The sequence below is a fragment of the Hevea brasiliensis genome, chromosome 12 (assembly GCF_030052815.1).
Source record: "Hevea brasiliensis isolate MT/VB/25A 57/8 chromosome 12, ASM3005281v1, whole genome shotgun sequence".
Taxonomy (NCBI): Eukaryota; Viridiplantae; Streptophyta; class Magnoliopsida; order Malpighiales; family Euphorbiaceae; genus Hevea; species Hevea brasiliensis.
Window position 1 is genome coordinate 25,765,130 of NC_079504.1, and position 22,131 is coordinate 25,787,260.

The window sequence follows — 22,131 nt, forward strand, 5'->3', positions numbered from 1 at the left end:
AAAATTATGACTCTCCTCCTGATTTTAATATATTATTTTAAACTTATGCATATAATAATAATATATAATGTAAATGTTATTACTAACTATATGAAAAGTTCAAATAATGCAGCTGACTTATATGTATTAATAAATACAATTTGTTGTCATTAGCCAATCAATGAAAAATTCATGCAAATATCACCCATTTAATGAATTTTGTGGTAATCCCTAAATTTAAGTTAAATTAAATTAATACTTTTTGGAATAATTATTTTTAAAACAACATAAACATTTTAAATATTAATATAGAGGTTAGCATTATTCGATTTAAACCGAATAAATCAAATCGAACCACTTTAATTAGGTAATACAATTCAATTTTTAAAATAATTTGATTTTATTTGGTTCGATTTTGTATTTTAAAAATATTAGTTATTTTAATTCAATTTTATTTTAAAGAGAAAAAAATGATTGAACCGAATAAAATTAAATTGCTTTATTGATTTTTAAATTAATTATTTTTATAAGGAATTTATAAATTATATGTAATTATATATATATAAATTGTTTAATTTCATTGATTAATGGTTATTAAGTTCAAATCAATATCAAAATCAGATCAAATAATTTAAAAAATTAAGTCTAAATTAAAAACAATCAAAACTAAAAAATCAATTGATTCGAACTGAATCAAATTAGAGCAGCTCGATTCAATTCAATTTTTCATTCATTTTGATTCAATTAGATTTTTAAATATGATAATTCAATTAATTCGATTTTAATAATTCGGTTCGTGTCACGATCCAACCTATAGGCCGGACCAGCACTAGGACCTGGGCCAACCTAAAGCGCCTGAGGCCCATAGTAAGCCTAACTATTCCTTAACCCAACTCTAAGGCCCATTTGGGCCTAATTTCAAGAATTCAACCGGACAGAGTCTGGCCATAAAGTGGACCTTTCAATGAGGAGTTTTTGACTCACCCGACCTGTAAACACAATATATAATCAATTGGGGAGCTCAGCTCACCCTCCACATACTCAATGTCATAAAAATAAATGGAAGCTCAGCTCCCTCATCCAGTCCATCAAACATGCATATAATAATTCGTTTACAGGTCCAACATGATAATTATATTACAGACCCAAATCAAATAAATACTTCTAGCACATGCAGAAATTCTAGGAGTTAATAAAATTACACAAACATTAATAAATAACCTACGAAGGAGAAAAGCAGATTAACCTCAAAAATATCCTCCTGTGGCCTGGAAAAATATTGAACAGGAGTAAGCATTTGACTCAGAGAGTAAAATATCAATTTTAACCATAATCTCTATAACTATCTAAAACTAATGCACCCTGTAGAGTGAAATGCAACATCAGCAATATTTTCATATCATAACAGCAAAAAGGTAATTTGGAGCACTCACACACCCAGAAATGTCAAATCATAAATATATGGGTGATCCCTATCTGACTCTCTTAAATCCAACTTGTGCCGTGAAGAACTCAAGCGGACTTCGCTTAATAAACCAAATCGGGGCCCAATGAAGAACTCAAGCGTGACTACCCGAAGGACCGGTCCCAATAATATCTCAAGCCGTAACTACCCGTCCTATCCATAGCCAACACCACATCACACGCACGCCAACGCACGCACACTGCTCCAAATTACCACAACAACATCCATGACACCTTAACAATTGTGAATGCAACATAAAACGTGCCTAGAGTTTAACTACATAGATATATACATATAAGTGATGCATGGGCATGCTTGAACATATAATAATAGTGAAATTACAATTAAAATTAATATTTTACTCACAGACTTGATAGCGGTCACTGAGGCAGCTGAGCGGAGGAAGAAGGCTGTCCCGGCTCACCTGATAATTATATTACAATTATTTAATACAATTGACTCAATACAAACCAAGAAAAGACCAAATACGTCCTAAGTCGTGCCGAAAATCCGGCAGAGTCTCCCCTATACCTAGGACCTACCCAACCTGCAAATGGGTTTAAAACACACTTCTATATCCACCAACCATACACCCACAACTCAATCATATCACACAGCCCCTCCTGGGCCCATCCAAACAGTCATCAATCACAATATATAAAATTACAGTTTAGCCATAATAATTTATCCTTTTTGCAAAAACTACCCAAATAAGCTCTAAAAATTCTAAAACTTTGCCCCGCGGTCCTTAGCAATATTACTAGGCTAATACAAAAAGAATCATAACTTTCTAAGCTATCACGAATATTTTATGGATTTTTAATCTTATTTAAGTACTAGAAAATTACGAAAAAGTAAGGTTCGGGTTTACCTATGCCGATTCTGACTTTGGGGACGCGCTCGGGACGTCTGAAAATGGTGGGGTAGCCAAAATCCCGATCTAATTCGAAGACTTTTTCGGTAGCCAGTCTGTCTGGCTAGAAATTCACAGACCCGGACAACTGTCGAATTTCCGCTAATTGAAGATACCTATACGAAGCCCACAACACGGGGGTTAGTACATAAATTTTACGGAATTTTCTAAGCTCATTTAATGCTCGGAAAAACACTACGAAGTTTCGTGGGACTCACCGAAAAACGATGTCGAAAAATTTTAAAATTTATATTCCCGCGAAGGTCTCAACGAGTGGAGCGCTCTGGTACTCTCGGTTTTCTCGTGGGGTTTACGGTTTGCGAGAAATCTAGCCCAAAAGTCAAAATGAGCTAAAACTTCCCGGACAAAAATTGGACAAACCGCTTGATGGATTTTGGTGTTCTTGGTGTCTATGGAAAGCTCTTGAGGTGTAGATGGTGTTTGACACAAGACCCGGCCCAAATGGTGGCCGGATCGACTGGATTTCGGCCGGGAAGATGAAGCGGCGTGCTGTGCTGCGCGTCACGTCGCTTCGTGCCACGTTTCCCGGCGTTCCAGGTGGCGGCCGGCGAGCTGGGGTGGCTGGGGAGGCGCGTCGGCGAGGTGGGGAGGCTGGGGAGGCTGCTGGCCGGCGATGGGAGGTGAGAGGAGAGAGTCGTGCGACGTTTCCCGGCGTTCCAGGTGGCGGCCGGCGAGCTGGGGTGGCTAGGGAGGCGCGCCGACGAGGTGGGGCGGCTGGCCGGCGATGGGAGGTGAGAGGAGAGAGAAAACAGGAGAGAGGAAGAGAGAGGTCTGGACGCGCGCGGGGGAAAGAAAAAGGAAGAAGGAGCCGGTCTGATTCGACCAGTCATATCCGGTTAGGTTCGATTCGGCCGGTTCGATTCAGGAAATAAATTTTTAAATTTTTACTCTGCCTTGGGACCGAAAACGAGGTCCAAAAATTTCGAAAAAATTCTAGAAAACTCAAAAAAATTTATAGACTCCAAATATATTTTTAGTTTTATCACGTGGTCTTTAAATTAATTTTTAAAAATCATCAAAGTTTTTTTTTCCAGAAAAATCGACCCGATTTCTAAAATTCGAAAAATTTCAAATACTTTCCTAAAATTCAAATAAAATAAAATATCAATATTTACCCAAAAATAATAAATTTAAAAATTAGGGGTGTTATAGTTCAGTTCGCATACAACCACATATGAATTATAGGAAAGTAAATCAAGTAGGAATAATGGACAGAAGAAACTTCACTCATTCGAAATAGACATAAAAACAACAATCTCTTGCCAATCGATGAGCTGAGAGAGAGAGAGAGATATATATATATATATATATATATATATATATATATATATATATATATATATATATATATATATATATTTTTTAAGTAAATGCTAATAAAAATCAGTGAAGAAGCTAATATATTTGGGCTATACAAATCCAAAATCTCAAGAATTATGTTCGTACTAGATTGTTGCAAGTATGTCGTGATGTGATGAATTATATGTGAGAGTATTTGATTTAATTTATGAAAATTAACTAATGATTATAAACTAATTTAAACTTATAAGTATTTAAATTTTATACAATTACGTGTTTCATTAAAATGTTTAGCGATTGATAAGCAATTAATGTATTTAGTAAAATATAGTTTATAAGTATATTTATTATTAAAATGATAAAAAATAATATTAAATGAGATTATGATGAAATTTTAAAAATTAAGTAAATCAGCTTATAAGCATAGAGTTTATAAACACCAAAATAAAAAATTTGAACTCAGTTTTTTTTTTTTTAACTTATAAGCTAAATTTATAAATTTAAAATTATTATAAATAAATAAGTCAATTTATATTTAGAATTTATAAGCTGATTTAACGAATTAAAATGGAGAATATAACTTAAATTTGAGATTTTATAATTATATAAATGAGTTCAATACTATTAAATTAAAGCTAATTGATATTTTTCCTTGTAATTTTTTTTTTAATAGTTGCAATATGAATGCTATTGAATAGAGAATTGGGTGCACCAAAATTATATTGCCAATAGATTTTTTTTTAGACAAGATTATCTTGCTAAAAATCAAATAGAATTATTGTTAATCCAACAAATAATGAATGTTTAATGATATAAATTACTGAATTATAATATATTGAGGGATTAAAATTAAAAAGTTCATTTAATTTATTTTAAATCTAATTTTTTTCAAAAATAATTCTGAACAATAAATTCAATTAAAATTATAAATTAAATAAATTAAATAATTGATTTTAAATTTTACTATTATGAAACAAAAAGTTTTTTTTTTCTAATTTAAGAATGATGAAATTCCAATAAGGAAGAAATTTTAACAATAACAATGAGATTAAATAATAAAATCACTAAAATTTAAATTAATGAAAAAATGATAAGGGAACTATATGTTAGACTTACCGCTGATGATGTTGTCTAACAATTTAAATTTCAAAAATAGAAGTTCATGATTACAAATTTACTGAAAAACAATCAAATAGAATAAAAGAGAAGAGAAATAACAACGGTTTGAATTTTCTTTTTCTAGTGTCATTCTTTCAATAAAAATTATTAATTTTTTTTAATTATTAATAAATTTTTTAAAAATTTTAAGGTAACATGTGATAAATAACAATAAAAGATATTAATTTTAAAAATTATCATTTTCCCTTTAAAATTTTAAAATTTTAAGGGTTCAACTTTTTTTATATCTACTTTTTAGTTTGAGAGTGATGTCTTCAATTTTTTTTTTTTTTTTAATTTTAAAAGGCTAATGGGTGTGTAATGCTCTAAAATTTAGATTTATTAAATCTAATTTAAAATTTTAAAGATTTATTTAACTATATTTTTTAAATGATTTAATTGCCCAATAATTAAATTGCACTCTAATTTTTTTTTTAGTCAAATTGACCCTAAATTATTTAAAGCGTAGTTGTTTGGATTGGCGAAAAATAATTCTCATGGAGATGAATCCTCAATCCTGATAGACGGAAGGGTTACAGAAATCCCCACAACCAAACGTTCTGGTTCCACGCCAAAAGAGGTAGAGGTTCTAGAGAAGGAAGGATGCCGCGCTTAAACGAGGGTCGTTAGTTAAGGTAGCTATTGGATACATCTCAAGGACTGACTTGTCTCCTGCTATCTCTGCCCACAGACACTCTCTCTCTCTCTCTCTCTCTCTCTCTCTCTCTCTCTCTCTGAGTGTCGACTTGGTGGCAATTGATTATCTCTCTTCTTGCTCAGGTAATCCCTCACCTGCTATTTGCTCATAAATTTTTTCAGTTGAAGAGTTGTGCAGTGTAGTTTCCAAGTTTTAATTGGTAGAAATACTAATTGATTCAGTAAATATTCGTTTTAAAAACAGTCAAAACATCAATATAGTTGTGCAAGATTGGAACTTTGTGTTGGAATGAAGATGGGTAGTGGGTTGTGTTGGGTTGGATTTTCCTGCACTTCCCTTGGATGCAAAAATCTGCACACAAAAATTGCTTCCTGAAAGGAAGTTTCCCCTTGAAACCAGTGGATTGTAGATGCTGAAAGATGACTTATACACAGACATGCGATTGGTCTATGTGATTGTTCTTTGTTTTCTTGGTGTCCACTATCATTGTTTTAAGTTTAATGTTGCTTCATTAGTGATCAGATATCTGAGGTTTTATTTGCAGCCATGCATAGTACCTAATTTATGACTTGATTGTTTGTTGTTGACTTTTAGTGGAATGGGATTAGCGTTGTTTGGCATTCTTTCCTTTTTAGGTTGACAAGGCTTTGTCTTTCACTCCAAGTCAATAAGACTACGTGAAAAGGTGTTGAACACATATTTTTGGTGGTTTTGTTGCTTGCAACTAAAAGTCTTGGACAAAAGGATTTTAAAGGATTGGATTTTTCTCTTCAAATTTAAACAACTTGTGTTTGATTTGTATTTTTTTTTTCTTCATATGGCTCTTACCTAAACTCGAACTCGAAACTGAGACTTTGCAATCTTAGGGACGACATCAATGCTGCTGAACTAAAACTCATTGATTGATTTTAATTTTTATTTGGTGAATTAAAATTAAATTCTCAAGCACATTTATATTTGAAAACATGGATGTATTTGAAATATTTAAAAAGGTTCTAATGTTTGATTAAGTAATTTTCCCCCCTTCCCTTTTGCCACAGAGAGAGAGAGAGAGGGGGGGGGGGATATATTTCAAATATTTAGAGAGAGAGAGAGAGAGAGAGGGAGATCTTCATTTCTAATTATATGTTTTTTTTTTAACAATTCTTGATTTCCGGAGGTGTCCCTCTTTCTTTTTTTTTCTCTTTTTAATTGGTTTTCTCAAAATCGATATGGAACTTGCTGTCCTTAAGGAGTAATTATACATTAAAATAGTTATTCCATATAAGATATCCTTTATGGAATGGCAATCCAATAGTGAATGGATGTATATGCATGAGTGGGTCTACAAGTATACAATAAAATAGTTATTCCATATAAGATATCCTATATGGAATGGGAATCCAATAGTGAATAGATGTATATGCATGAGTGGGTCTACAAGTATACATGGGTGGGTCTCAAAAATTTATAACCACCTTATAGTTTTTTTAACCACATTTATATATATGTCTAACTACTATTGGGTTGCTATTTTATGTCAAATGCTGACATAGAATAGCCACTTTATTATATAATTTCTCGTCCTTAAGATGACAATTCCTCATTTAAGCAGTGGTCTCTAGTGTGGTCTTCACTCCTATTCAGCAAATATTTATCTTTTCAAGAGTATTTTTGCATCATTATTGATTTGGTTATGCATGGTAAGGTAACCATTTTGTTGCATCCATGGAGAATAAGGTGTTCTGTTGTTATCCATTATTTGTTGTGAGAATTATGCTCTCTAAAAGTTTGCATTTTTTAATGAATCAAAATATGTAGTTTTCTGGTTTTGATTGTGTACCACGGTTTTGGTTATGCATGTACATTTTGAGCTTTGTAGTTGGGTTGGTCATTTGGTGAGTTCTCTTACTATCAGTAGATAAGGGCTACCTTATCTTACAGTGAAATCTATAAAATTAATGTTGTTGCCCAAGATGAAATTAGTGCAAAGACGGTTACCAGTTCATGGGCCTGCCAATAGGATCTTGGGAGGGAATGGGTCTTACATGCTTATATGTAGAGATAAATGCACACTTTTTATGTAACTAATATGATGCACAAACATTTAAATTAGCAGAAGAGACAGCTAAGTTAGTTTAAGGATATAAGACAATATCTTACTGATAAAATAAAGTCAGATGCTTAGCAAATGTAATAGGTTTTTCATGGTAAGTAATTGCTAGCATGTAAATAATGGTAATAAAATTAAGTCTTAAAATCCTTTTTGTTATTTTTTTTTTAAATTATGAAGCTTTTTTCCTGTTGTTTCTTTTTCCATTTTTAAATCTGAGTCCTTTTTTTCCTGTTTTTAACATTTTTTGGTATTACAGGTATGCTGGGAAGATCATTGGCTTGTCCTTTGTTAACCTTTGATTCTCAATCACGTTTAAGCTTTTCAACTGTAAGTACTTTTCTTATATCACATCATTTTTTATTAGGGGAAAGGAACTCAGTTCATGATTTGGAGTGGGCTTATTTTAGTTATTGAAGGCAATAAAACAGCATCATAAATGTGGCAACATTGTTCCTTTTTAAAATGGGTTCAGGCTTCAAATTATGTTCTTGCATTGAGATAGCTTGGTTTCTTCTACCTACTCTATTTTATGTGTCATTACTTGATGCTTCTTGTCTGGCTAGTTGGCCTAGAATGTAAGCTAAAATGTAAACTTCTGACACAAAATCTTAAAATGGAAAGGATCAAGATTTCTAACTAGTAAACTAACAAGTAAGAACTACCCATGAAGTTCGGTTTCAACCTGTGCTGCCTCATTTATCATAATGCAATCTTGATCAGTGTCGCAGAAACACCTGTAAATGCTGTTTCACCTAGCACTTCCACAAAAATTTAAGAAGTGCATGACTATTAATTAGCTGTTGTACCTCATTCGCATTCTGCAATGTTCCCAAATACATGCCCTTGTATCTTTTCAAATTGCTTGCAAATTGCTGTAAAGTTGTGGAAATGTTTATCCAGCTTTTTATGACAAATTATTTTAAGCACTAGTCACATGATCCAATGATTGGATGGTGGAGTTGTTACTTGGTTTGGCCCTAGGTTCAGTTCTTGGTTTGGTCCTATGGTTTGAAGATGCATATGCATTTGTTAGGACTAATTTCTGGGAAAAAAATTATTTCTCATTAGATGTATATGGTGTTGACATCCAAATGATTTGCTTTACATATATTGAAGTATTCCATTTTCATTGTATTTTACTACTTGCATCTTTGTCAGCTTTGATTTCAGGCTGATAAACATTGGATCAAGAAGGAGCATAATTTTCCTCATTAATGCATTATGTATTTAGCCCAATGGTTTTGATACTTAAACTGCCTTTTCATTGCAGCCTAATATAGCAACAGCTACCCCTAATATTGCTCATTTGAATGTGAACTTCTCTGGTGCTCTTCCATCACATGTAAACCAGGGAGCCTGGACGTCCCATTTTCTTTGTAAGAAATGGATAATACATTCCTCTGCACAAATTGGTAATTTAACTTTGAGTGATGGAGACAAGAAGACGTGGGAAACATGCAGAGAAGCCCTGTCTGCATTTGAGTTCAGCCTTAAGGAGAAAGACAAGATACTTGGAAAAGCATTTGGTCATGTGCATTCACCTTACTGGGGCGAAGAACGAAAACAAGAAGTCCCAAAATTTGAAATTGTAAGTGATATATTAGATTATCTGAGGGGTCTTGGTCTTTCTGATGATGATCTCTACAAGTTGGTCAAAAAGTTTCCTGAAGTTCTTGGTTGTAGTCTTGAACATGATTTAAGGACTAATGTGCAGATACTCGAAAAGGATTGGGGGATAAAAGGAAAATCATTACGAAATCTTCTTCTTCGAAATCCTAAAGTATTAGGGTACAATGTTGATTGCAAGGGTGATTGTATGGCACAATGCACACGGTGCTGGGTTCGGTTTTAGGCGTCGCGGAATGTTAAATCATTTTTTCTTATACCAAAGGGAACATCAAACAATATTGTTCCTTGTTATACAATTTGTATATGTTTCAAGTTAAATACATTCTTGACTTTCCATCAATAAATGTGTATTACTTCACTGTTGCAACAATGTTTTAGCTAAGTTGATTGTTTTTACTGAGTTAGATTAAAATTAACCTTAATGGATGATGCTGACTTGATCATTTAGGGATGGCAACAGGCTGGGCTAAAATGAAATAAGCCTCACCATTTCAACTTTAAAAAATTTCAGTAAAACCTTGTGAATGAATTTGTATAAATGGTCACCTGGATGTATATCACACAATTAAACAATATCTATTTGAAGGGCTTTTTCTTGATGATAAAATTGCTATAAATAGCTATATGTTTTAAATTTGATAAAATTGATAATTTTTAACCTTTTTAATAAGGGGATCAATTAGAATTAGTTGAATATTTTCTTTTATTGTATTGGCAAATTTAGAGGGAAAGTGCATATTGAAATTTGTTTTAAAATTATGATATTAAAACTAATAAATATTAAATACAATAGATTAATAAGTGCTTAGTGTAGTGGTAAAATTTACTATAATATTAAAGAAGAGAATCTTTGAAGGAGGCATTTTTGGACTATGAATTGAAATTTCTGATAAATAAATAAAAATGTGATATTAAAATGCAAGTCAGTAACATATGCAAGAATTGGGTGTTAAACCCATTTAAGTACCCACCTAATGCAGTCAAACTGTCTGTCACGACTCAACCTATGGGCCGGACCGGCACTAGGACCTGGGCCAACCTAAAGCCCCCGAGGCCCGTAGTAAGCCTAACTATTTCTCAACCCAAAACCAAGCCCACAATTTAAGCCCAATATGCATATAAAAATAATTTAAAATAAACTGTTATAATTTTATTTCAGGCCAACTTAGCCCAGAAATCATCAGAGACTAAAATTAGGGGAGCCCAGCTCAACCCTGTTACCTCATTTTACAAACTATTTAAATACCATACAAATCTTCATTTATTAATCTGAAAATTTAAATTAACACGATTCCTAATAAGGTCCACACTATTACTATCACATGCGGAGTTCTAGATTTTTAAATTTAGAAAAGATAGTAAAACAATTAAATAACCAACGTTAAACCTGCGAGGAAGAAAACAGGTTGCTCTGTAAAATAACTCCTCATGTGGCCTGGAAAAATATTGAACAGAGTGAATGTTCGACTCAGAGAGTAAAATATCAATTTTAACCATAATCTCTATAACTATCTAAAGCTAATGCACCATGTAAAGTGAAATGTAACATCAACAACAATTGCACATCATAACATCAAAAAGGTAATTTGGAGCACTCACACACTCAGTAACACTCAGTAATATATGGGAGTTGATCCCCTATATAGCTCTCTTAAATCCAACCTGGTGCCAGCGAAGAACTCAAGCCGGACTTTCGCTTAATAAACCAAATCGGGGTCCCAGTAAAGAACTCAAGCCGTGACTACCCTCGAAGGATCGGGTCCCAGTGAAGATCTCAAGCCGTGTCTACCCGTCCTATCCATAGTCCACACCACATTACACGCACGCTAACGCACGCACACTGCTCCAAATTACCACAACAATATCCATGGCACTTTAACAGTTGTGAATGCAACATAAAACGTGCCTAGAGTTTAACTACATAGATACATACATATAAGTGATGCATGGGCATGCTTAAACATATAATAATATCGAAATTACAATTAAAATTAATATTTTACTCACAGTACACCGATGACTATTGTGGCTGCTGGATGCAGAAAAATAACTGACCTCGATCACCTAATAATTAAATTATAAATTTATTAGTACTAAGTTAAGATAAAACTCTAAAGAGGCAATAGACAGCCTAATTCATGCCGGAAATCCGGCAGAGTTTCACTTATACCTGGGACTTACCCAACCTGCAAAAAGGTTTAAATAACACTTCTAAATTCTCAATTTCCACAACCACATCTCATCAATATCACATGGCCCCTCCTGGGCCCTCCAAATCAGACAATACTCAAAATCTTAAAAATTACGTTTTAGTTCCTATAATTGACAATTTTCAAAAATCCACTCAAACAAGCTCTAAAAATTTTAAAATTTTGCCCCGCGGTCCTTGATAATATTATAAGGCTATTGCAAAATGAATTATAATTTTCTAACCACCCATGAATATTTTATTCAAGAATTTTACTCGATTCCATAAGTTTCCAACATCTAACATATTCTTAATTCAACCTAATTAAATATTCACATATTTAAACCTCCATCCTCAAGCTTCAACCAATTATATAAAATTTAATTATCTTAATTTCAAATAATCTTATATGCCCATATGCTAAAAATCTAACTAAATTCCATCTATATTTTTCAAAAATATTCTACAATCACTCAAAAATTCAATAAACACCATAGAATATCTCTAAATAATTTTACTTTCATCATATATTTTTCTTAGAATTTTTCTCCAAATTTTCCTGTTTAAGAAACACTATATTTATGCTCCACAGACAGCGAAATAATGAAAATAGTCTTACCCGAAGTTTATCTGTGTCTCAAAAATTCCAAAAATTTACGAGGAAGCCTCTGGAAGTTGAATCATCTCCATAGCCCACCGGAGCCACTGCCGGAACCACCGCGCACGGTGGCCGGCCGCCGGTCGCCGGCGAAATTTGCCGGATCTGATCATACCACCATGTTCTTCTCCTCTTCCTCAGTCCATAGGTGGTCTCGGATCGTCGATCCAATGGTCAGATCGTCGTAGATTTGACGAAAAAGCTTGAAAAACTCGAAACTTCTCTCCTCCATATCTCACTCATCCGACCTCCATTTGTTGCAAAATTGGTATCAAAAGAAAGCTCTCGGAACAAGCTTTCCAACGCCACCTGAATCGCCTCGATCGGACGTCGGATGAAGCCAGAATCACGCCGGAAAGCTGCTGCCCACTGTGCGCGCGTTTTCTCTTTCTTTTCCCTCTCTTGTCGCCGTTTCTGGTGGCTCTGGCTATCGCCGGCCGAGTGGGGAGCTGCTTGGGAGGTCGCCGGCCGGTCTCCGAAGAAAGAAAGAAGAAGAAAAGAGGGGAAGAGAGGAGAGAAGAGAAAATTGGGGGGGGGGGGGTGAGGGGTTCCTCCTCCCGTTTTTGAATATATATATATATATATATATATATATATATATATATATATATATATATATATATATATATATTTTTTTTTTTTTTTTTTTTTTTTTTAAATGTTGGCAGTGACAATGGAAACCCACTGTCACACGCCAACAGTCAAATCTTTTTTTTTTTTTTTATAGTTGTTACATTCTTCCCTCCTTAAGAAAAATTCGTTCTCGAATTTTTGAATAAACAAAGAAATGAGGAAAAGAAGATTATTAGAACAAGTGCAATCATTACTCCTTCAGCTATGCAGAGATTGGTAAAACATTTGTTCTTCAAACTCTTCGTATATTATATATGACATTCTACCGCTCTTTGATTCTACTATAGTGTCCTATTTGTCATCATCTCTTCCTAAAAGGCTTTTATCTTGTAACTATTCATTGATCATTTTTCTGACATTTCAAGTATTCGCCATACCTCACTGTTCTTGACTTGATGTCTCATAACTTCAATCGACTTTGGTGCTTACCTCACTTTTATTGCGCCCTAACATGTCTCTTGGTGACTTCAGTCATCATTCCTTTGTTTTAATAATCTCTGTTTTCCCAATGACATAACTTATGTTCCTTGTTCCATGGTATCTTATGAGTAGCTTTCCTGTAGCACCTAATCTAGGCATCCTGTTCGAGATCTTCACTCTTCTTATGACCTCAGTGGTCAATACCTATAAATCTTCTCACTCCCATGATATTTTAAATTTTTAATCTCCTTTTTTTGTGTCATTACTAAGGTACTTAGACCAACCTCTGTCCATCTTATGTAACCAGTCAGGTAGAGTCTCCTCCAAGGGCCAAGTGTATCATTTATCAATATTGGAAAGTGAACTGGTTCTCTCCTTCTAGGTAACAAAAGTGTTTATATTCCCTGACAACTCAATCCATACGACTTTATCAATTCTCACTCCTTCTCTGGAATGGAAATATCTAGACTTCTTCCTTTAGCTTCTTAGTACATGGCCTACTTCTGACACATTGGCACTCAGATCGAGGCTCCACTACTCCTTTAATCTATCATCTCATAATAACTTATTTTAAACATCCCTTAATGTGTTCCTAGCATACCTATTCCTCCTTATCCTCATCATCATAACTGGCTCTATCGAGCTTTCTTCCTGTCCTTTGCATCTTATCCACTTCCCTTTTCCTATTTTTGGTATTGTTGATATCTTTTCAACCTGCTGTACTTATTCCTTAATTTTAGTCCTATCTCATCCTTACACCTTTTCCTTCAAGAATGTCCATCCCATCATCAACTTTAACTTTCATTTTATTTCTTAGTCTTATCTTGATTATTAGTTTTATTACTTCAGGAATTCTAACCTTACGATTTTCTCCTACCAGCACATTCTTCACCTTTTGTAACACTTATAATTAACCATAGAAAATTTTTCTTGTATCCCCTTTTTCCAACTTAACTATCAGAACATTATCATTCCCTACCAGCCTTAGTAGGAAATTGCTTATCCTGGATGAATAGGAGCCCCATAAACTATAAGTTCCATCTGAACTAACACGACTGTGAGAAATATGTGTCATGCCTTAATTCCAAACAAGATACTTCACGTGTTCATTCTCCTTAATATAATCACATATACTGCCCATAGCTTTCTAAACTTCAACCTCAAATTACCCATCAGCAACAATTTCATCTATTGAAACTCATCCATAAATAGTACTTCATCTAGCTCATAGTTTAAAACAGTCGCAAGCCTTAGTAGCTATCTCAATTTAACTCCTGTCATTACTCTGATCGTCCTTTCATACTTAACACTAGGTATGTACTTACTGTCATTCTCATATCAAGAAATTGTGTATGAATTGGTGCCTACCAAACTCTCAAATAACTCGGTCTCCTTGACTCAGTCTCTGACCCTTATATAACCCTCTAGAACCAATAGCACAAACTAAACTTGAAAAGAAAGAAAAATATCCTCTTATATTCAACTACGCCCGATTGTCCATATAATAACGTTTAACCTATGTTTCTTAGTCTTTCTCTTCAAATTTCATCATCTCCTAGCACAATTGTGCTCTACCCATAAGGCATCATCTGCATGAACCCTTTACCGTACCATTGTCCTTCCTGACATAATATTTTATAATTTATTAACTTTACTTATACTCGACCTATGATTCATATCTATCATCGTTTATATTGTGCCCTTAACTTTTGTTGAATTCTGAAAGATTTCTCTTACTAATAGTTTTTCTAACACTAATTCCACCCTTATCTATGGTCATTAATTTGGTCCTTGAACTTTCTAGTGATTTATAACCACCCAGACTTGTCACTTCTCGTTCTACCGCTACTGTTGTTCTGTCGTTATTGCTTCACTGCAAAGTGATTATGTTTGTCACACTAAAAATGTTTGCCTGACATTTATAATGAACCTCAACTACCTTTTCACTATCTCAAAGGTCTAACTTAAAACCTATGTGTCATTATCTATAATTCTTTCCACTCATCATACCTATTCGATCCCTTAGATTAACTTTTATTCAACTTACTACTTACTAACTTCTTTTTCTCTGCCTAATTAGATAGTCCGCAATATCATCGCACACCTTCTAGCTTTTGCTCATTATTATTGTGTTCCTCGCCTAATCTTCTTGATATTGTTAACAAGTTAAAAGAATCTTGCCCATGTCACTATCTCAACTACATCGTGCTTTGAGTATTACATTACTAGATTCCATACCTCCATCACTATTTTCACTAATGTGGTCTCATTTTGGGTTTTCCATCCTTGTCATTCACCTTGCCAAGAATAATACTTAGCCTACCCTATATCTTAACTTTGTTCCTTTTATTACGCGCCCTTCAGGTTGTCCTTTTATTTATTTCCTTTGTCTTACCCAAAATAGAACTTGACTATTCTATCCCTGATTCCATTCTTCTTCCTAACATGACAGCTGTACTTGTTGACTATATCTTTTAAAGTCTCTACCGCGTTATCACATATCTGTGCTACTCAGATTTGGTCCTTTGACCACTCTAGTTAGTACTTCCACTAGCATTTAGATTATATTGCATCTGCAATCAATTGTCCAATCTTTCATTCTGCACTTTCTCTATCCATTGGCCTTCTATGATTTATCTTCGCTAATTTATTACTCTTAACACTATTATAATTAGATTATACTATTGTCTGGAACAATATGAAGTTAGAAAGGAACTCAGGAAATTGCAGTCATACCTTTATCGTATGATTTCTATTCTTATCCTTTAGCTTACATAATACCCTTACTACCTCGAGAACTGATTCTGCAGTAATTTTATTTATTTGTTATTATTATTATTATTATTATTATTTTCTATGTTTACTCAATTAGCCAAAACTTAAGATTCCGAGAACCCAAACCCGTCATCCAATTCAAAGGATTTACATCCATCGTGATCTGATTATATAGGATTCATATAATAGAACTTGTATCCTCTGCAGGATACCCGAGCCAACTACTCTCTACCACACTCTACAGCCCCATCTGGGACACTATTCCATAAGTCATCATTATCAGCAATAACCTTCGATCCCTTCTGAAAAGATAGGACTATACCCTAACTTGCTGCAACAAAGGTACTATATTTACCACCTTGCCTAAACCATGTCAAATCAATGACTCTCCTATCATATTATGGCTCTGTAAATCATCAATTCATAATTTTGACCTTCTCTAGGTAGTAGGGTTGTATTTTATTCCATACTGACACACATAAGGTATACTATTCTCACTAAGCTCTAAGCAAAATGTTTGTCATACTACAAAAATGATCCAAAATTCCATACTGAAGACTAGATGATCTCACTCTATAACTGTCACCTTTACTTTGCAACTAGTCCAAAACCTCTGGTCTGATGGCAACTCTTAATGCAACTCTAGCTCATGCTAGGGTAACTGAGTCACTGACTCTAGTTATCACCTAACTGTGGCCTTTCAATATTCTAACTCTAGACCCCTAACCACGAGTTCCCAACTCCTCTGCAGATATAAAACTCTATTCTGGCATAACTGTACCAAAACAGAAGCCATCCGCAAACACCTTCATTATGGAGTACCACGGGGATGCACGCAGCTCTACACAATAATCTCATGTCAGTACTGTAATCTGCAGCTTACAGAGCAGACATCGAGAACATTGTATAGTTACTAAGATACGTCCTGACAGACTAGGTCTCCTAATTTCTTATCTCTCCTGAATCTTTTATTATCACAAACTTATTCTGACTGGGTCATCTACTGATGACTGCCAGCAGTGGTATCCTCATCCTTATCTAGGGCAACTGTACTTTTAAGACTCACCTTTATGTACTCTTGCCTTGCACGAAATGGGCACACCATTTAAACCCATACAAACAGAAACAGTGTTTCTTGGAGTACGTATCCTCATGATAGACCTCACATGTCTACTAACTCTATTTCACATTTCTGTGTACTCCATGAAAATCAAGACACTAATTGAGGCACTTTTATATTTCCCGAGGTATAACGCAGAATCTAGAAACAAAGAATTACAGAAAAAGACGAAACAGAATCCTATATTCCGCATGTAACATCCTAACAAGACTCCTTTTACACTCCCAAGTATTTTATTTCCCATAAATCTAGAGCCTAAGCTCTAATACCAACTTTGTCACGATCCAACCTATGGGCCGGACCGGCACTAGGACCTGGGCCAGCCTAAAGCCCCCGAGGCCTGTAGTAAGCCTAACTATTCCTCAACCCATAACCAAGCCCACAATTTAGGCCCAATATGCATATAAAAATAATTTAAAATAAACTGTTATAATTTTATTTCAGGCCAACTTAGCCCAGAAATCATCAGAGACTAAAATTAGGGGAGCCCAGCTCAACCCTGTTACCTCATTTTACAAACTGTTTAAATACCATACAAATCTTCATTTATTAATCTCAAAATTTAAATTAACACGATTCCTAATAAGGTCCACACTATTACTATCACATGCGGAGTTCTAGATTTTTAAATTTAGAAAAGATAGTAAAACAATTAAATAATCGACGTTAAACCTGCGAGGAAGAAAACAGGTTGCTCTGTAAAATAACTCCTCCTGTGGCCTGGAAAAATATTGAACAGGAGTGAGCGTTCGACTCAGAGAGTAAAATATCAATTTTAACCATAATCTCTATAACTATCTAAAGCTAATGCACCCTGTAGAGTGAAATGCAACATCAACAATAATTGCACATCATAACATCAAAAAGGTAATTTGGAGCACTCACACACTCAGTAACACTCAGTAATATATGGGAGCTGATCCCCTATATAGCTCTCTTAAATCCAACCTGGTGCCAGCGAAGAACTCAAGCCGGACTTTCGCTTAATAAACCAAATCGGGGTCCCAGCAAAGAACTCAAGCCGTGACTACCCTCGAAGGATCGGGTCCCAGCGAAGATCTCAAGCCGTGTCTACCCGTCCTATCCATAGTCCACATCACATTACACGCACGCTAACGCACGCACACTGCTCCAAATTACCACAACAATATCCATGGCACTTTAACAGTTGTGAATGCAACATAAAACGTGCCTAGAGTTTAACTACATAGATACATACATATAAGTGATGCATGGGCATGCTTAAACATATAATAATATCGAAATTATAATTAAAATTAATATTTTACTCACAGTACACCGATGACTATTGTGGCTGCTGGATGCAGAAAAATAACTGACCTCGATCACCTAATAATTAAATTATAAATTTATTAGTACTAAGTTAAGGTAAAACTCTAAAGAGGCAATAGACAGCCTAATTCATGCCGGAAATCCAGCAGAGTTTTCCCTATACCTGGGACTTACCCAACCTGCAAAAAGGCTCAAATAACACTTCTAAATTCTCAATTTTCACAACCACATCTCATCAATATCACATGGCCCCTCCTGGGCCCTCCAAATCAGACAATACTCAAAATCTTAAAAATTACGTTTTAGTTCCTATAATTGACATTTTTCAAAAATCCACTCAAACAAGCTCTAAAAATTCTAAAATTTTGTCTCGCGGTCCTTAATAATATTATAAGGCTATTGCAAAATAAATTATAATTTTCTAATCACCCATGAATATTTTATTCAAGAATTTTACTCGATTCCATAAGTTTCCAACATCTAACATATTCTTAATTCAATCTAATTAAATATTCACATATTTAAACCTTCATCCTCAAGCTTCAACCAATTATATAAAATTTAATTATCTTAATTTCAAATAATCTTATATGCCCATATGCTAAAAATCTAACTAAATTCCATCTATATTTTTCAAAAATATTCTACAATCACTCAAAAATTCAACAAACACCATAAAATATCTCCAAATAATTTTACTTTCATCATATATTTTTCTTAGAATTTTTCTCCAATTTTTCCTGTTTAAGAAACACTGTATTTATGCTCCACAGACAGCGAAATATTGAAAATAGTCTTACCCGAAGTTTATCTGTGTCTCAAAAATTCCAAAAATTTACGAGGAAGCCTCTGGAAGTTGAATCATTTCCATAGCCCACCGGAGCCACCGTCGGAACCACCGCGCACGGTGGCCGGCCGTCGATCGCCGGCGACATTTGCCGGATCTGATCATACCACCATGTTCCTCTCCTCTTCCTCAGTCCATAGTTGGTCTCGGATCGTCGATCCAACGGTCGGATCGTCGTAGATTTGACGAAAAAGCTTGAAAAACCCGAAACTTCTCTCCTTCATATCTCACTCATCCGACCTCCATTTGTTGCAAAATTGGTATCAAAAGAAAGCTCTCGGAACAAGCTTTCCAACGCCACCTGAATCGCCTCGATCGGACGTCGGATGAAGCCAGAATCGCGCCGGAAAGCCACTGCCCACTGTGCGCGCGTTTTCTCTCTCTTCTCCCTCTCTTGCCGCCGTTTCTGGTGGCTCTGGCCGTCGCTGGAGGGTCGCCGGCTGGGTGGGGAGCTGCTTGGGAGGTCGCCGGCCGGTCGCCGGAGAAAGAAAGAAGAAGAAGAGAGGGGAAGAGAGGAGAGAAGAGAAAAATGGGGGGGGGGGGTTCCTCCTCCCATTTTTGAATATATATATATATATATATATATATATATATATATATATATATATATATATTTAAATGTTAGCGATGTGATTGGAAACCCCTTTGTCACGACAACGATCAAATTTTTTTTTTTTTTGTAGTTGTTACCTTTGTCACCAATGTGAAGTCAGAATCACAACATTATAGTAGGTGTTAATATTTGAAAATTTGACCAAAAAAGAACCCTAGAACTAGAAAGCCTCTAGCCCCCTATCTACAATTCATAATTCATAAGCAATCAATTTCAACTCCTTTTTATTTTGGTCATTTATTGGTTTTCTTCTAGAACATAAATAATTTTGATTAATCTTTCAATTTACAACAACATCCATGTGTAATTATCAACTTAATCCCAATTACATTATATAAACTTGCTACATTTATGGATTTTTTTTGGGTAATATGTATTATTTGATTGTAATTAAAAAAAAATAATGTAGGAGATTTTCTTTCTGCTTTGCAAAAATCAAGAGATGACCATCTTTTCTAACTTATTATAATTTTGGGAAAAAAATAATAAATTTGACTGTGGTCAATAAATGTGTTGATTTATTCAAATTACATATGTATAGAGCATAAGAATTAGGGTATTTTATAATTTAATCTTGATGTATTATAAAAATTAAGGTTTAGTCTCTTTATTTTTTATAATAAATAATTTAGTCCATGAGATATGTTTCTGTTAATTTATAATATGTTGGATTTATAGGGCTACATATTCATGAAATCCATTAAAATTGAATAAAAATTATTATAAATTTCTTGGAAAGTATTTAATTCAACTATTGAAAATAAATTATGGCAATCTATTTTGATATATTAAGCTTATCATTTTACAAGGAAAACGCATTCACAACTGTAAACTTCAATTGAAGGCAATATCAAAAAGCATAAAATACAATTTATGCCAAAAAAAAAAAGAAAATAATTGTCTCTCTTGTTTTTATTACTTATTAATAAACATTCAATTAATTAATGCACCAAAAAAAATACCCATTTGTAGGGTGATCAATCACATCACATATGATGCATATTCATGTAGATACTTGGTCATCTAGGGCTAAAATTTTGCAAGAGAACTATGGAATAGGGAATTTGTGGTTTTGGAATAAGATGGCAAATTAATTTTTATGAAAGCCTTGGCATCACCTTTATTAAGGCATGCACTCAAGGCACCTTCTTCTCTTCCTCTTCCTATATAAGCTAATTTTCAGCTGTGTTTTCATTTGTGTTCTAAGAAGATTTCCCAATGTCCATCCCTAAGACAACTCTCATCTTTGCAATCCTTTGCATCCTTCTGCTACATGAGGTATTCATTTGTTTTAATTTAAGTGTTCTTTTTGTTATATATTTAATAATTACTTATGATATATTGAGATCATATATAAATTTATGTGCTTATAGTCTGGATTTCACTTTGAACGTATACAAATTTGTTAGTCCAAAGGAAGATATCACTATATCCTCTCTTTCTCTCTCAGTTTAAGTTAGTGGGTGCTATGCTTCAACCTTAATTCTTGCTTAAATCCCGTCTATTATGAACTCAGAATATAAACATTTAAAACTCATGTATTTAATATTTTGTATCTTGGTTTATGTTCGACTAAGTCTAGACAAGAAAAATCCATAACAATTGATCACAATTGGGATTATGGACTTGATTAATTATTGGTGCTAATTTATGCAGAAAAGAAGGGGACATGCAGAAATAGAGAGTGTATTTCTTGATTATACGTATCTTTTTCTTTCACAATTGCAGCTGAATCTTTTCGTTTCTTGTATAAATTTCAGCTCAAGATCAATGCAGTTGAAGCTCAAAAAATAGGTAAGATTTCACATTCCTCCATGTTATTATGTTACATAATTATTATAAGAGAATGAACTTAGGTCATCATGAAACTTTTTTTTTTGGTTTGGCGTTACAGATTGCAAGTCCAAATGTGATTACAGGTGCAGCAAGGCATCAAGGCACAAGATGTGCATAAGGGCATGCAATACATGCTGTCAGAGGTGCAATTGTGTCCCTCCAGGAACTGCCGGAAATGCTGATGTTTGCCCTTGCTATGCCAATATGACCACCCATGGAGGAAGGAAGAAGTGCCCTTAATTGAATTTATATGTATAAATCCATTTCCATAACTACATCTCTATCTCTTTATACTACAAGTAGAAGAAGAAGAATAAGACTTGGAGAACACAACAGACACTGAGAAAGGACTTGCATGCTTGTCAGTGCTATATTTCCAAGAATATGAAGAACTGAAAAGACTGCTAGGAATCAGCAAAACTAAATCAATATTTCTTTACTATAAAGCATTTCCCTTTTTGTAATTCTGGATTCAGTATTCCAACTCTTTTCTAATCATGATAGCATTTTCTACACTTCTGCTTCTTTCTA

General features: G+C 34.2%; 2 protein-coding genes and 1 long non-coding RNA gene across 3 annotated transcripts; 2 read left to right on the top strand and 1 right to left on the bottom strand.

Moving 5' to 3' along the window:
* The first annotated feature begins 2,854 nt into the window (after positions 1 to 2,854).
* LOC110646404 (uncharacterized) lies at positions 2,855 to 9,440 on the top strand. Its single transcript, XM_058130615.1, has 3 exons — positions 2,855 to 2,915; positions 7,845 to 7,915; positions 8,859 to 9,440. Exons 1-3 carry the CDS (start codon positions 2,855 to 2,857, stop codon positions 9,438 to 9,440), a joined length of 714 nt encoding a protein of 237 aa, XP_057986598.1.
* An 8,142-nt stretch (positions 9,441 to 17,582) lies between these two features.
* Positions 17,583 to 19,582, bottom strand: LOC131171084 (uncharacterized). Its single transcript, XR_009141823.1, has 3 exons — positions 19,105 to 19,582; positions 18,305 to 18,361; positions 17,583 to 17,731 (listed from the first exon to the last, which is right to left on the bottom strand). It is a non-coding gene; the product is annotated as an uncharacterized LOC131171084 (long non-coding RNA).
* A 1,254-nt stretch (positions 19,583 to 20,836) lies between these two features.
* Positions 20,837 to 22,115, top strand: LOC110646399 (cypmaclein). Its single transcript, XM_021799818.2, has 3 exons — positions 20,837 to 21,042; positions 21,525 to 21,558; positions 21,659 to 22,115. Exons 1-3 carry the CDS (start codon positions 20,983 to 20,985, stop codon positions 21,838 to 21,840), a joined length of 276 nt encoding a protein of 91 aa, XP_021655510.2. The 5' UTR covers positions 20,837 to 20,982; the 3' UTR covers positions 21,841 to 22,115.
* Positions 22,116 to 22,131: the final 16 nt, after the last annotated feature.